The sequence below is a fragment of the Coturnix japonica genome, chromosome 3 (assembly GCF_001577835.2).
Source record: "Coturnix japonica isolate 7356 chromosome 3, Coturnix japonica 2.1, whole genome shotgun sequence".
NCBI classification, from domain to species: Eukaryota; Metazoa; Chordata; class Aves; order Galliformes; family Phasianidae; genus Coturnix; species Coturnix japonica.
The window spans coordinates 97,924,297-97,939,856 of NC_029518.1; the positions used below are offsets into that span (position 1 = coordinate 97,924,297).

Consider the following 15,560-nt stretch of genomic DNA (forward strand, 5'->3'; position numbering starts at 1 on the left):
CGGGCTGCCTGGCGTCTCAGATCTGTTTTCTCCTTGAGCCCTGCATTGTCCTCACTGGTTGCTCTCTGTGGACCTGGCGGTGGATGTAAAGAACCCCTCCCAATGACTAAGGGCCATATCCATGAATGCTTTTACCCCAATAGCCCTTGCTGCCCCACTTAAAGAGTTGCTCCCAGCTCCTTAGGGACTAAACGTCCCATTGTGGAAAGTATTTCTGCCATTAGCATGCTCAAGGCCTCACCCAAGATTAGGAGACTGTTGTGCAACACACAAGTGACATTTCCTGCCCTGGGGACCTTGCAGCCTTCATAAACAGTAGGTGTGAGGGGAAAAAGATCTGTCGTAAGCTAGTGACTGGGACCAGGCCAGGACCAAACCCACCTACTCCACAAGCTGGGTCATTCAGCATGGTTCTGTGAGCAGCTCCTTCATGGACTAGGGGCAGGGTTTGATAAAGCATTAAATAGAAAGCCGTTAGCATTAGCCAACACCAGGTTTAGGGATCCAACCCATAAAAAAAAAGGCCCAAATGATCACAAGACCGATATAATCTAAGATAAGGGTTGGGCAAAGTCACTCCGAGAGCTGAGCCTTCGAAGAGGAACACGAGACTTTCTAGCACACGTGGCAAGGAAGGCTGTTCCAACCAAGGCTGTTCCAACCACGGGACCGTTTCTTTCCTAGCCCAACTGGCAAACATTCTCCTTTCCTCAATCCTGCTCCATACTTGACTTTGGGAGGGTGACTAAACCTTTCGAGGAGGTCCTCCTAGCAGAAAGGCTATGACAGAAGTCACCGGACGGGCCCATAAATCTCCATTATCAGGCAGTGGCTCCTGCACCATGAAACGGAAATTGTTGCCCTGAGTGCAACTGGGGGAGCCTTTCCTTCCAGTCCATTGTTCAGGTCCCTCTGGGAGCCGTTTGGGCAATTTGCTGCCTGAATAACCATTTCCTTTCCCGGCTGTTAGTACAAGGTGAGGGAACGAATAAGTGTCAGGGGATCTCATAATGCCAGGATTTAGAGCTCCAGCCCCAACACAGCAGCCAAGAAAACACATTGCTGCTTCTCTTGGGGAGCCTCCAGTCTGCCATGCCTTAAGCCCTGCTATTTATAACAAAGGGCAAAGGAAGCAATCAGCAAGCGTGCCCCAAGCTGGGTGCAGATTTGGGTGCCACAATATAAGAAGGACATAAAAATATTAGAGGGTCCAAAGGAGGCCTGTGAAGATGGCTCCTGTTACTGTGGGCTCAGAGCATTAGGAATGGCCTTGTCTCAGTGAGGACCTTGGAGATGCTGTGGCCTTCTCATGAGAACCCATGCATGAGAAGGGGTCCTTCCTCCAAGTTATGCACCTAGGGGAAGGAGGCAGGCAAAGATCATTGCCCATGCCTTAAAAAATGAACAGCTATTTTGAGCATTTGGGTTTCCTATGTCTTGGACATCTGGCCATGTCAAACTTGGTGGGTTACTGCTGTTAAGGTGACCTTATTATTTTATAGACCCACACGTAAATCCATTTCAGAAGGCTTCCCTTCACAACTTCAGCCCTGAATTTAGTGACGCTATGAAATTGGAGCACCTCCTTTAGGAAGCAATCTAGTCTTTTGCCTTTTCTCCACTGGTTCCAAAACAAGTCTCCCTTTTATTCACTGAAAGGTGCTCAGTAAGCCTGCATTATCTTCTCTGAGTCAATCTTGAGTAGTTTCCAAGACACATCCTTCTCGAGAACATCCCTGCTGGGAGGAACTTGCCATCACCGAGCACACCTTGAATAAAGAGAGGCTATTTCTCCTCCAGGTGAGACTTGTTGAAGTCAAAGAGCCCCGACATGACTCTAGGAATGGCTTTAATGTGCTTGCACTCCACAGACGTCATCTTCTGACTCACAGCTGTGTAGTGCATGCAGGGGACGCACCCATCTGCTATCTCCCCATGAAGCTGTCATTAGGGAGAGCCACCCATTGCGTGGAGCCTCAGTGTGACCTGGGAACAAAGTCTGCTCCTTCTCCATCTCTGGTTATTCCTATTTATTAGAGTTTCACAAGGCTCACCTTTGTCTACATCTGAGAGTGGAAAGTCGTACTTACGCTACCCTAACCAAGGGCTAGTCCAGCTCTTGACATTTCCAAAGCTTTTGCCTTTTTCTTACTTTTATTAAAAGCCTTCAGATTTTGGTTTTCTGGCATAAAATTCTCCAGCAAAGATGATATTTTGTGATTATTATTCAAGGGCACAACTGAAATCAGCCAAGGGTTTTAACTGCTGTCTCTGGACCACCCCTGCTATGCCCAGCTCTCCCTGTATTGCATCAATGACTCTGAGCTGACCTAGTTTCAAAGAGGAAAGGATTTTCTCACAAGATGAAAATTACTCTGAAAATAAAGTCACTTTTTTTTTGGAGGGGGAAATGATTAATCCAAAACCTCAGCAATTTCTAAGATGAAAAAAAAAAAAAAAAGAATAATGGTGAAATGTTTTCCTTTCTTGAGATTTTTCAAGGAAATGAGTTCTTTCCTGACCAACTCTTCCAATTCCTCCTCTTTTCAAAGGAAGTTCATTTGATCTGGATTTTGGCTGTGACTCGGTGATGATTTTAAAGGGGAAAGTGAGGCATTATAGTTGTAGCATCACTGAGTCCACATGTACAAAAACCACCTGGAGGGATTCCCATCTTTCCTAAACCACCAGCACTGCTCAAAGCTAATGAGGTTTCCATAAGCAGCTGAGAAGATACCAGATTCCTTTTCAGGCTCCTGAGACCCTTGGGTGCACTCATTTCCTGTTTTCTAGCAACTTTTGCCATTTTTAGCCTGGTTTTCTAGAAAAAAAAACTAAGCTCATACGAATCTTTCTCCATGTTGCCCAAGGTTGCCCAAGGAGGCTGTGGATGCCCCATCCCTGCAGGCATTCAAGGCCAGGCTGGATGTGGCTCTGGGCAGCCTGGGCTGCTGGTTGGTGACCCTGCACACAGCAGGGGGTTGAACCTGGATGATCATTGTGGTCTTTTCAACCCAGGCCATTCTATGGTTCCATGATTCTCTATAGACATATAGTTTTCTACTGATTTTCCAAAAGCAGTCTGTAGAGCAGGAGAAGAGAGAAAACAAGGCTGATGTTTGAATATAACCCTTACAAGATAGCATAGAATCCACATGCAACTGAGACACAGATCTGCAAAAAATGCAGTTCTGTTGGTTTGTTGTTAGGGGACCTGACTTACAGCAGAAAGCTGAGATTCTTGTACAGGCAGCAGGTGGGAAGGTATAGCAGTGTTAGTACCAGCATGCTGTGAGTTAATGCTATACTGGTATGTGGAGGTTGAAGGTCTCAGTGCAAAGCTTTTACCATCCTCTGAATGTCTCCTGCGTCATGCATCATATTGGGGATCATGCTTTTTCAGCAGCCTGGTTTACTCCCAGCCTACGCCAAGTGATGGAGCCTTTTGATGCTATTTGTTCTTCTTCTCTCCAATTAATTTCTTATCTAACCTTCCTTTTTGCTGCTGGTAGAAGAACATGTGCATGCCTTGATTACAGTGTCTGGGTGGAAGGGAAACCCAGAGGCAGGAATGGGTTTGTAACCCCATTTCCCAGAATACTCTCCCCAGCCTGACCTCAACAGCTGATATTCTTCCAGCAGCAATATGCATTTTCAAGGGCCTTGCCAACTGCATGTAGCTACATTTGCATCTCAAACAGGCCTATCGCTGGTACTTGTCTTTTATTAGGTGAAGTGTGTTGGGCTGATTGAGCTTCTAGAGGGCTTTGTATCTGAGGGTGAGCTGCCTTTCCAAGTGGTGATGTTGTCGAGATGCAGATGACAGGGACTGGTTGCAGCCAGAAGGATGGGGCTGCCCCAGCCTCACACGCTCACCCTTACCATCATGTCACAGCCACAGCTGAGCCACAGTGGAGGGTGAACCTGGACCATGATGAGTGAATGCACCAGGATGGAGATTTGCATCCAAATCTGTGACATCTCTGTTCAGGAGCTGCTTCTGGGCAGTTCTGATCTGTGAGTCCAGGCTTGTGTTTTTCCATGGTCAAAGGCAATTTGTCTGGACTGTAATCACAGTCGTGTGCCTGCCCCAATCTGTTTGCCCTGGCTATGTCCAGTCTTGAAAATTGGATAACGTCAGAGCAGAAGGGAAGGTTTCTATTTCTGTCTCCCTGTATCTGTGTCCCAGCACATCCCTGCTGCCACAGAAACCTTCCAGCCAACACTGTATGACAGGAAAAGGGGTTTCTCTTCCCAATAATTACATTGGCTTCCTTGTGGAAGAAAAGCTGTTTCTTGCACTTTATCAACTCTGATTGCTGGTGATTTCTGTAACCATCACTGCTGGGTTCAAACACTGAGAACCAGAGCCAAAAAATTTCACGTAGAGTCGCTTAACTAACCAAGCATTTTCCTTTCTCTCCCATCATGGCAGCAGAATTCTTTGATGATTATTCAGAGGGGCGAGAATGTGTCAACTGTGGGGCCATGTCCACCCCGCTCTGGAGGAAGGATGGCACCGGCCACTACCTGTGCAACGCCTGCGGGCTCTACCACAAGATGAACGGCATCAACCGGCCCTTGTTCAAACCTCAGCGGAGGCTGGTAAGTCAGCAGCACAGGGCGAATTTGGGTAAGGCTGTGTGCAAGGGTGGAGACAGCCGAGGTCAGGCTGGATGGGCTGTGAGCACTGACGGAGCTGTGGGTGACCCTGTTCAGTGCAGGGAGTGGGACAGATGGCCTTGAAGGGTCCCTTCCAACTCAAATGATTCTATGATAAAAAGGTGACAGCTAGGTGGTGATGTCAGGGATATTTCTATTCTGTAGTCTCTATGTGCCCAACGCAGGTGGGTTTGGTCCAGATTTCCAAACTCAGCAATATTGATTAGCTCTATGATATTGTACTGTCCAAACTAATAGTGCTCTCACTTCATGCTGGTCAGACACCTTTTATGGACACCCTGTTTGCTGCTGCAATTGGACAAGCTAAAGCAGAGCTTCTGGGACAGGTGATCATCCCAAAGGCCGAGGGGTCAGGATGGGACATTCGTGGGGAATGGGAATATCTTAGTGTTGATATTCTGCCCATCCCAACCTGCTCTGGAGGGGAGTTTTGGGAGGGGCTGTGTGTCTATGCCCCAGGGACATGGGGCTGTCATGGCCCCTAGGCAACCAGGAGCCAGCAAGCCTTCCTTCAGAGACTCATCTTCCACATGGCTTCATCCTAAGCCTGCCCTGCACTTCACATAGCATAAAGCTGACTCTGCTCAAACCCAACCATTCCCTGCAAGTGCCTAAAATGACACCTGTGGCTTAAAGCACAGCCACCAGTCACAGCCACCCAGCGCCCTCTGGTGAAAAGCCCTTCCAGCCTTGGGCTGAGCCAAGCTGGTGGCGAGTTGGAATGGATGGTCCTTGTAGGTATTGCCCTTCCAGCACTGGGTATTCCATGATTCTGTGACCTGGAGCAAACTCACGGGGATCTGAGATGCTGCTGGAGGGCTGATGTGTTTTTTTCCCCCTCTATTTTCTCTCACAGTCGGCTTCTCGTCGTGTCGGACTCTCTTGTGCCAACTGCCACACGACCACCACCACCCTTTGGCGCCGGAACGCTGAGGGTGAGCCCGTCTGCAACGCCTGCGGCCTCTACATGAAGCTCCATGGGGTAAAGCCTTGTTTCCTTTTAACTGTTATGGGGAGGGTGCTCACAGCACAAAGGTGACCCACAAATTAGGCCCAGATTCTTCCCTACCTAAATGCACTTTAGTGAAATGCCTGCCTCCTAAGCACAAACAAGGGCTGGGTCCCTCCTTGTGGGGCATCAGCCCCCAGCCACCACCTGGATGTACTCTTAAGGGAATATAGATGACTTCTCTTACACAGGTGCCCAGACAGTCTCTTCCTAATAGTGGGGACTCCCCATACAGATTGGGTGGCTTTCCATTGGCCAGAAAGACATCTTCATCTCCAAGTTCAACAGGAAAGTAAACAATCACTCAATATCTATGCTGTAAAAAAGCCCATCTATTCCCATTCAGAAGCACACTTTGTAGCTTTGACATCACTCTTTGCACAGCAATGCTGACCAGTGACTTTGGGCTCCAATTTATTTCTGCTTTCAATTAAATCTGATGGTTTTTGTGGAGACGATGAGGTAGAGCTGGAGTCATGTCCTAGGTGAGCATACGGACATACAGAAACCAATGTACTTGTATATCTGGGTCCACAGGTTCCAAGGCCATTAGCAATGAGAAAAGAGGGCATTCAGACAAGGAAGCGTAAGCCGAAGAACCTGAACAAAACAAAGACGTCAGCAGGTAAGCATTAAAAAGGAGAGTTAATGGTGTGTGCGTACATGCGCAGTAATGTTTCTGGCCACTTGGATTTATGCTGTATGAGCCAGACACCCAACGACACAATGGGCTGGTTCTTCAAAAATGGGGGATGCTGGAATGTCTTTCAGCCTTTTTAACCTACAATAACGTTGAGTGCTTTGAAACGAAAGGCCTTTGGGAGTAGCCCGATTTACCATCTGCTTTCCCACAGGTCCATCCAGCAGTGAGAGTCTTACCCCGACCACGAGCTCCACGAGTAGCAGCAGCAGCGCCACGACCACTGAGGAAATGCGCCCCATAAAAACAGAACCAGGGCTCTCATCTCACTACGGGCACCCCAGCCCAATTTCTCAGGTACAGAGGGTAGCGGGATAGAGATGGATATGAGAGTGGTAGATAAGGGGAGAAGAACATCTTAAAAACCTTCTCTGTAGTAAGAGGTTGCCTCTTTTCAATGCCGGGATCTAGAAGTTCACAGTAGGAAATATGGGATGGGGCAATAATACACATCCTTGTCACCATGTTTAGAGCATGGTGTGGATGCTTAATGATAAGCAGAAGTTCTGAATGGACAACTGGGCATCTAGAATAATCCGTTTTCTTTGTATGACTTGATTTGCCCTGAGCAAGAAAAGCTTGGCATTAGGACTCTAGTCTATCTGCACTGGCTGGATGTGCATTGAGCTATACAAGAAGCGTACTCACATAGCCCTCACCTAACCCAGTCCCTGCAAAGGTAAATCAAGGCAGCAGGATGGCAGAGCTGTAGGGTACAGTGGGTGCTCTGCACCTTATCCACCACTAGATGTCTTAGGAACAGCACTGCATCCATGCATGGTGAGCATCCTGCTGAGCAATACCCAGATCTGGAAGCTGATCTCTGTGAGCCTCTATGGCTTTAATAATTACGCCTTTCACCGTGGCACAACTGGAAGAATAGAAGTGGTAAATGATAGTTGCTCTCCTCTTGGATTCATATGAGGAACAGCAGTGTTTAAACAGAAATAACCATGGAGAAAAAGGCATGTCGCTGGGCTGCACTGACCCTGCACCTGCAACCCTCTGCAGCAAGGTTATTTCTCCTGCAGTCCACAGGAGGGCATTTGTGAACTAGGAACACCCAAGGCCAATGAATCCCCAAACCTTGGGTATTATATAGATTCTATGTTATATTTTGAAGCTTTTTTTTTTTTACATGATTTTCCTCCTTCTGCAGGCATTCTCGGTCTCTGCCATGTCTGGACATGGATCTTCAATTCATCCTGCAATTTCAGCCCTGAAGCTTTCCCCGCAGGCTTACCAGTCAGCCATCAGCCAGTCTCCACAAACCAGCTCCAAACAGGACTCCTGGAACAGCCTGGTCTTAGCTGAAAACCATGGGGACATCATAACTGCATAAACTGGTCTTCCACCCATAGACTTGAGGCTGATCCACTGGAGAGATGAAGAAGATGCCACGTAATAATCATGTCAATGTTGTTTCCCTCCTCCCCTGTTCTCCTGCCATGGTGAGATGTTCCAACAAAGACGTAAAGAGGACTGAAGCGAAGTGTAGGAGAGCTCTTACAAAGCAAATCAAGAAGACTTAAATCTCAAAGTAACTCATGGATTTGAAACTTTTTTCCTCCCTTCCAACAAGTTTCCTTGTATTTGATTGCCACTACCTTCTAAGAAATAGCCAGAAACACAAAGATGGACACATATATATATATATTGGGGGGGGAAGAGGGGGGTTGTCTATTTAAAAACATTTGCCATTTGAGACTTAAGACAATGGTGGCACAGACACATCTTTTTCTCCTGTCACCATCCATTTGTTTCATTGACCAGAGGGAATGTCATCATCATTACCCCTATTCAGCCATCTTCCACCAAACAGAGCCAACTCCAGAACAGTTTGTTGAACAGACTTCATGAGACACGCTGTGGTGGCTTTAGTGGATTTGATATGGGCAGAGAAAAAAGAGAGACCCACATCCTCATCCTCAGCTCACGCATCTTGAGCATCGCCTTCATTTCCCCTAGATGGTCTGAAAACCTAACGAATGTCTGTATTTAATAGCAGCTCCTTTCCTATTTATCGCTACACAATCATGGGACTGAGTTTCTAAAAGATGGTTGGCTGAGCCTGGAGAAAGTCTGTCTGAAATCAAAGGGGGATTTTGGAAGGAGAAACTTTCTAGAAGCGGGTAGAGGAAACCCACCTTGGTCATCAAATCCTGGATGAAACTGTTGGGCTTTTCCCTTATAAATAGCTACAAGCCAGGCTTAGAGATTATTGTAGAGCACAGCAGGTGAAAGGTTGCTCTTTAACACTGCTGTGCTGTTGCTTTTGAGACAGTTAATTTAATTATTTCGCATACTGTTCTGTTGTCTTTGTTGTCATTGATGAAATCTGATTGTCGTTTATTGCTCATTGTACTGTGAGTGCCCACTGTCCCCCAGCAGCTGGCTCATGACCATTTGCCATGTCTAACCCTTAAGGATTTCACCTTTCACAACAAGAAAAGTCCTCGGCCTCTAATGGGTGCAGGAAGGGGCCATCTTCTTTACTAAGCATGTGCATAGACTTGCTTGCCTGCAAGAGAAGCTTAACTCCATTCATACACAAGTACTAAACAAAACTCATGCTTTTGTTTAACCATAAGCGTTTTAGCAAGAACTCTGGAAAACTGAGTTGAAAGTGATGCTAAGAGATCACAGACTCATTCCCTTGTCCAAGAGGGATCAGTTCTACCTAACTTACCTTTAGTTGCTCTTTGTCCAGCATGTGCTTCACAAAATCCAGCAATGCATACGCTACAGCTCCTCTGTGCCATCTAAATGCTTCTACAGATGCTTGCCACCATGTTTGCATCATAATTGCCAAGGAGGGACAGCTTTGCCTGTACAGGTAGAGAATTTCTGGGACACCTCATCCTACAAGATTCTCCAGCCTTGTTTCTGTCTGCTCCCAAACTCCATTACCCTCCTTCTTGCCTCCCCAGCTCCTTCTTTTCTTCCCTGCATCCAGAACTTGACTATGGAACTGCCAGAAGAGGGACGGTGCGTCCCTACAGAACATGCTGAAGGATATAAGGTGCCACCCTCCATCTTAGACTCACTCTTCACTATTCCCCCAAGGAGTGTTTCTGATGAAATACCAAGATACGTGGCTTGGTGAAGAGGAAAGCCACAAACATGGTTGAAGCAAAACCAAGACTTTGTATTATCTGTGTTTGAGCTCTCTATTTTCCTCCTGATGGCTGAAAAGTTTCTTTAAGGAGAAGGATTCAACTGGACTGGTCGTGACAGATAGTTGAAATGGAGCACAGCAGGGAGCTGGTCCCCTCCACAATGCCCCTGCTCTGCTCAGTAACTCAGATTTGCAGGGGTTTATAGGGATGATAGAGACTCACCTGGAGATGTGAAGCCATGGGGTTGTCTGGAAGGTGTTTGCACCTTGAGGCTCCTCAATGAGCTTCCCCATAAGAAGTGTGGTCTTCCCATTGACGAGGAGTGCCTTTCAGCTGGCTTATGGGAATGAAACTCCTGACCTGGGAAGGTTTTCCATCTGCCACTTGCAAGATAACCACAGAATTTACACTCTGTCCTTCAGAGCTAATGTAAGGTCCAAACTCATCAGTTTATTAACTACAGACAAGGAAGAGACGTTCAATGAAACACTAATAAAACATTACCCTGAAATCCTGTGGTTCTGTTGAAGCCCAGAAGCCTGCAGAGAAGAGGCCAGAAATAGCACCTAAGAACCTGAGTTTGGGGTGAAAGAAAACATGAAGGTGTTTCTCCAAGAGCACGCAGGACATTAGTCAGTCTCCTCCTTGTGCTGCGTTGCTTTGAACTCCTCAGCCGAGATCTCTTGGGATGCAACTGTGATCTTGTCTGTGACAGAGAAGAACACACCCCAGAGGTGCCTCTTGGCTCATGCACACATTTCAGATGTTTAAAACTAACCTGGTCAGCCCGAGGAGGAGGGAAGCAGGCAGCCTCCTGGAGAGGAACAAAGGTCCAGACCAAACGTGCAGCATTTCTCCCTCAGTGCTTATGCTCCCAAAGGCTTTTTCTGCCTTGCCCTTTTACTCCTTGTGTTGTCTTCAAAGCCAAAATTCCTGGCTGAAGTTCTCTCCTGTCCATAAAACACACTCCTAAGTGCCCTAAAGGAGTCTGCTTGCAATGCCAAGCAGAAAAACCCTGTGAGATATTAAGTCTGGTGATTCCCTGGCTCACATCCCCTTAGGTTACCTAAATGACAGAGTTGGGCTAACTGGTTTTCTGCTTCCCACACAGCCTTAAAAACTGAACACTGAGGAGCATTTACAAAGACCCTGATAACAAGACATCTGCTTTCATGAGGTTCTATGGGCTGCAAGGACAGCTCAACCTTTTCGTGGTAGAAATGAGCTCTTTTGCCACTCCTTTTACAAGCAGTTGAAGTTCAGATGCACCTCGGATTGCCAACAAAGCATGAAGCAGCAGAAATGATGCATGAAGGGATACTTAGAGGACATGAGAATGGCAGTCCTACCAAGAAGTTCAGCTCAACCTGAAAATCTGGGGTTACATTTGAGCTCTGCTTTCCTTCAACTGATAGGAGAAGCACAGAGACCCCGCCTTGTTAATGAAATAAAATACAAGTATTAGAGACTTACATAGTAAAACAAGAGTTGCTATTATTACTGCTACAATTTATTCCATTGCAGCATGTCTGGATGTCCAGCTGAGGACCACTAGCCAGATAACTTCCAGAGGTCCCTTCTAGCATCAACCACACAACGATAGGCCTGAATTTGTGTATTTACACACACACACAAAGTACAGAGCTGAGAACCATCTCTTCCCTGAAGAGAAAGAGCAAAGAGCCTGGTCCTGCAAAACGCTTGAGCGCATCTACCAACGTCTTTGCAGGAGTTGTTCCCTTAAAGCTCAGCATTAACCATACACATAAACCGGGATGCCAGCACACATCTGGGTTGTGTCAAACCAGATATCATTGCTACGGCTCCACGACGAGATGGGAAGATGAGAACTGGGATGGAGAGAGAGGAAGGGGTAGAAAGGTCATTTATCACTTTTAAATGTCTTTCCTCCTTGTGAAAGTGCAATATCTTGAATTGCATTGATGTTTTTTGTTTGATAAATTAATCCAAAGAGATCCATATTTCACTTGCAATTACATGGGCTGATCAGACACCTTCTCCGATCAGGAGGAGCTCAGGAGTATTGCAAGGGAGCTTTCGAAACCAATCAACAACTCTCAATGTAACTGAATACGACAGCAGTTAATATGACTGAAGCTGTGACTGTGCCAGGGGTGGCGTTCGGTTTTGTTTGTTGGTTTGGGTAGTTGGTTTGTTCTTTTCTCATACATAAAGTTGGAAGATTCCCATGTCAGCTGGGGAAGTCCCATGGAAACAGACACCGATTTGTAAGGGGGAAAGAGGGAAAGCAACCAACTGAACAAGCTGTAATTATTTAAAGATGTAAAAAATATCTATGTTATGAAGTAGTAATGGCTACCAATCCACGTAATGTCTACACCTTTAGAACTAATGGAAATAAAACAATAATAATAAAACCAAAAGGCTGCTGCTTGAATCTTGACTTTCCTGGTGGGCTTCCAGGGGAGGATTGGGGGTAATTGAACGTGTATACAGCGTACCTGGAAAAGCAATGCTTATTTTAATGCATAAGGAGAAAAACACCCCAAGGTGTTTTCCACCCTGAGCACAGAGGGAAAAGGATGAGTTCCTATGCTAGGAGGGCACCTTCATGCCATCGTAATTCATCTTTTTGCTCTTTTCACAGACATGGGCTTGTGGAGCACATTGCTGATTTAGCCTAATGGCTTTCAGCTGAGCCCACAGATGCCACCCATAAGCTGAAAGTGCACACAACCCTCATACAATAACCTCCTCTGCCTGGTAGGGCATTTAGAGCCTTTCCCAGTTCAACCAGACTCTGGGTCCTGGTGTAATTGGTGAGGTGGGTGAGGCCAGCACTTGAAACCTCACTCATTTCTTCCTAAGCAGCCAGTGGAGGAGCTATTGCTGTGTGTTAGTGGGTGGAAGGGCTTTCTTTGTAGCAGTGTAAGAAGGGATTTTTTGGGTGTAAAGGATGGGAAGAGGGCAGTGCTGGTGTGGGTTGAGAGTGTTGGTGAAGTGACTGAAGGCAAGGGAGTGGTTCAAGAGCATGAGGTAGAAAAAGCTGGCAATGGAATAGGGAAGAGGGGAGGAGGCTGCTCAGTCTGCTGTGTGCAGGTTAATGGCTTGGGGGCTGGGTGTAGCATTTGGGGCAGGGGAATGTGCAGTGAGTGCTTGCTTTGGGGGATGGAGGGGGTCTGCATTGTGTGTGAAGGTGTTGGGTGACTTCCCTGTATTGTGCTGCTTGGTGCCTGGATAATTGGGGTAAAGACGTGAAGGAAATGGGCAGAGCCCTTTGTATCAAGAGCTGATCCCAAGGATTTGGACTGCAGCTGGCACCTTTAGAAGCAGGCATGTCTTCTAGGTGGCTCTTGACCTGTTACTGGCTTTTTGCCTGCAGTCTGAATGTGGCATGGAGCTAAATGGAGCTAAGGTGTGATTTGATTACTTCCTGCCCTAGGAAGCGCAGGGATTAAGCTCAGTCTTCTGTTGCTGCTAAAGCAATCATGTTTGTATAACCAGTTAATACCTTTTTATTTCATGTCTTAGATCCAGATAATGTTTTCTGACATACTAAAAGGCTTTGGCTCACTGCAGCAAGGCTTTATAGCTGTGCTGCCTTGCCCAGCCCTATTGAGGTACATCCACACCCCACTGCAGCTCATCACCCTGTGTAGGTGGCTGCTGGCTTCTGCCTCTTACGGGCTGAGAGCTCCAGTGGGTGAGGATGTGTCCTTGCTCAAGCAGAAGATGGGTTGGAAGGGGCAAAAGCAAGCCCCACTGAAGGCTCTAGTTTCAGTTGCTGTGGGCTGTTGCTTCCCTGTGTTTTTTAGCTCTTTTTATCAGCTGCAAGTTTCCCTTCAGCTCTAGGGCAGCAAGTGTGAGAAGGAGAACCATTTAGAGATGCCAGAGGGCCCATCAGTGAGGAAGTTCCAGCTGCTGACCTCACGTTTTGTGGGGCAAGTGGTGGCCAAGGTGGGGGGAAGCAGCAAGAAGATTAATGTGAATGACCTGAATGCCTTGAGGCTCCAGGATTCCCAGGTGAGCTGTGCTGAGCATGACCATAGCAAACTGTGGGCTGGTCTGAGAGAGAAGCCACAGCTGTCCTGCATCTGTGCATGAAGGTGTATGGTCTGAGAATGGCATCAGTACCTCCCACTTCTATCTATCTATTTATTTTCCCCCTCCAGGTCCATGGGAAGAACTTATTCCTAGCATTTGTGGCAGCCAGTTCTCCCTTAGGACCAAGCGTGGAGGAGACTGTGCTGCAAAAACAGGCTGTTGCAGCATCTAGTTCCTTTGTTCAGGGAAAACAAGAGCAGGTTTGCACTCAATCGACTCCTCCCCAGGAAGAAGAGCTGCAGGAACTGCAGGACTCCAGAGCTGATGCCCCAAGTGCAGCAGGGGAGCTGGGAGGCAGTTGGCTGCGCTTCCACTTTGGCTTGTTTGGCAGCATTCGGGCAAATGAGTTCTCAAGAGCAAGCAGAGCCAATAAGAGGGGGGACTGGAAGGACCCTACACCCAGGTATTTGGCAGTCCCTCCTTCTGTCCGTCTCCTCCTTCTTTCCCCTTGGTGTTAAAGGTGGTGACATTGTGTGTCTTAAGTAGATGCGAGTCGTGTTCAACCAGGGAGTCATCACTGGTTGGTTTGCCTTGGGTGTGCTTCACTGTCTTGGTGTTATGTGTTGTTCCCTTAGTAAGAGGTTTTCTGCCCTCTGCCTACTCCAGCCTCAGCATCTGACTATTAGACTCACTGTATTATTATTATACTGGATAATCACTGGATTAATAGCATGCATCTAAGAGACAGCAGTGAGAAGACCATTTGTAGGAGCCCAGGTCACAGGTGGTGTATTAAGAGGCACTGGAAATGGATTAACAAGGGGTAAATACTGAAGGACAGTGTGGACCCAGCTCTTATGAACTGTTTAATTTGAGGTTATGGAGTCTCAATATCTACTTGTACGTCTTCCCATGCAACTGGCTGTAGGGATCATCTCTGTTTGCTGCTGTCTTCAGAGCCTCCAAGGCAGCAGGAGGGATAACTGTCCATGAGTTGTGCAGATTTAGAACCTTAAAAGCTGAACTGCTTTCTCAGCAAGCCTGGAGAGAACCGAATATAAACAAATGGATTAGGGATGTTTGTGGCTAATGATCTCCTCTGCTTCTCCCAGGCTGGTGCTGTATTTTGAGAGTGGAGGCTTCCTTGCTTTCTACAACTGCCGAATGCACTGGTGCTCATCTCCAGTGGCTGATCCCACTTCTGACATCCTGTCTGCAGAGTTCCACCGTGGCCGGGCATTGGATGCCCTCCGCACATCCCATCCCGTCTGCTACACCCTCTTGGACCAGAGATACTTCTCAGGGCTGGGTGAGATGCAGAGCACAGTGGCAAAGCAAGGAAGGGGAGGGTGGGATGCCTACACCCGGATCTGCATGTTAGAAGTTCTAATCTTTAATGTTATGATGTTGGGTTGATCTGCTGAGAGGGTACACAGTCCTTTTGGTGGACCTTCAGGCTGAAATCGTATCGTGTTGAATAGTAACATCCTTCCCATCTCCTTATTTCTGACCCTTTGCAGGCAACATCATTAAGAACGAAGTCCTGTACCTAACTAAGATCCATCCTTTAACACAAGGATCTCTCTTGGCTCAATCGGATCTGGAGCACCTGCTTGATTGTGCCATCAGGTTCACCTCCGACTGGCTGCAGAGCAAGCTGCAAGGCAAAGGGCTGCACCTACACATCTATCAGAAGGAGCAGTGTCCTCTTGGGCACAAGGTGATGAAAGCAGCCCTAGGAGCCCCGGGTGGCTGGAAGAGGCTGACATGGTGGTGTCCTGAGTGCCAGCCTGCTGTGCTGTCAGGGGGTGGGGATCTGGCTCTGGGTGATGAGTGACGTGGCTGTGTTCCTGTCTTTCTCTAAGGTCTTGTGTCGTTCAGTGTTAGATAATCCCTTGTCTGCTTAGAGATGGGTGTGCGTTATACAGCAATGGGGTGTACGTTATACGGTGACCAGGTGTGGTTGCAATTAAATGGTCGTTCCCTCCATCAGCTCTTAGCAGCCTCCTTCCAAAGGCTGAAA

General features: G+C 47.3%; 2 protein-coding genes across 6 annotated transcripts in view; both read left to right on the forward strand.

The window, feature by feature from the left end:
- The window catches only part of GATA4 (GATA binding protein 4), a 26,512-nt gene extending 14,582 nt beyond the window's left edge, over positions 1-11,930 (forward strand). For 2 of the 3 annotated variants that reach the window (XM_032443484.1, XM_015859787.2), the window contains exons 3-7: positions 4,436-4,605; positions 5,540-5,665; positions 6,230-6,317; positions 6,547-6,689; positions 7,552-11,930. In XM_032443484.1, the coding sequence (XP_032299375.1) occupies positions 4,436-4,605; positions 5,540-5,665; positions 6,230-6,317; positions 6,547-6,689; positions 7,552-7,734 (710 nt within the window). In that variant the 3' untranslated portion in view covers positions 7,735-11,930. The remainder of the gene's footprint in view (positions 1-4,435; positions 4,606-5,539; positions 5,666-6,229; positions 6,318-6,546; positions 6,690-7,551) is intronic. The other variant, XM_015859786.2, reaches the window with a different exon arrangement.
- A 330-nt stretch (positions 11,931-12,260) lies between these two features.
- On the forward strand, positions 12,261-15,411 carry NEIL2 (nei like DNA glycosylase 2). Of its 3 annotated transcripts, none has more exons than XM_015859788.2 (5): positions 12,261-12,317; positions 13,340-13,516; positions 13,666-14,000; positions 14,650-14,846; positions 15,058-15,411. In XM_015859788.2, exons 2-5 carry the CDS (start codon positions 13,379-13,381, stop codon positions 15,372-15,374), a joined length of 987 nt encoding a protein of 328 aa, XP_015715274.1. In that variant the 5' UTR covers positions 12,261-12,317; positions 13,340-13,378; the 3' UTR covers positions 15,375-15,411. The 3 variants fall into 3 exon arrangements, with proteins under 3 accessions (XP_015715274.1, XP_015715275.1, XP_032299376.1); XM_015859789.2 differs by lacking the exon at positions 12,261-12,317 and adding an exon at positions 12,380-12,421; XM_032443485.1 differs by lacking the exon at positions 12,261-12,317 and adding an exon at positions 12,380-12,421 and having other exon boundaries at positions 13,825-14,000.
- The last annotated feature ends 149 nt before the right edge of the window (positions 15,412-15,560 follow it).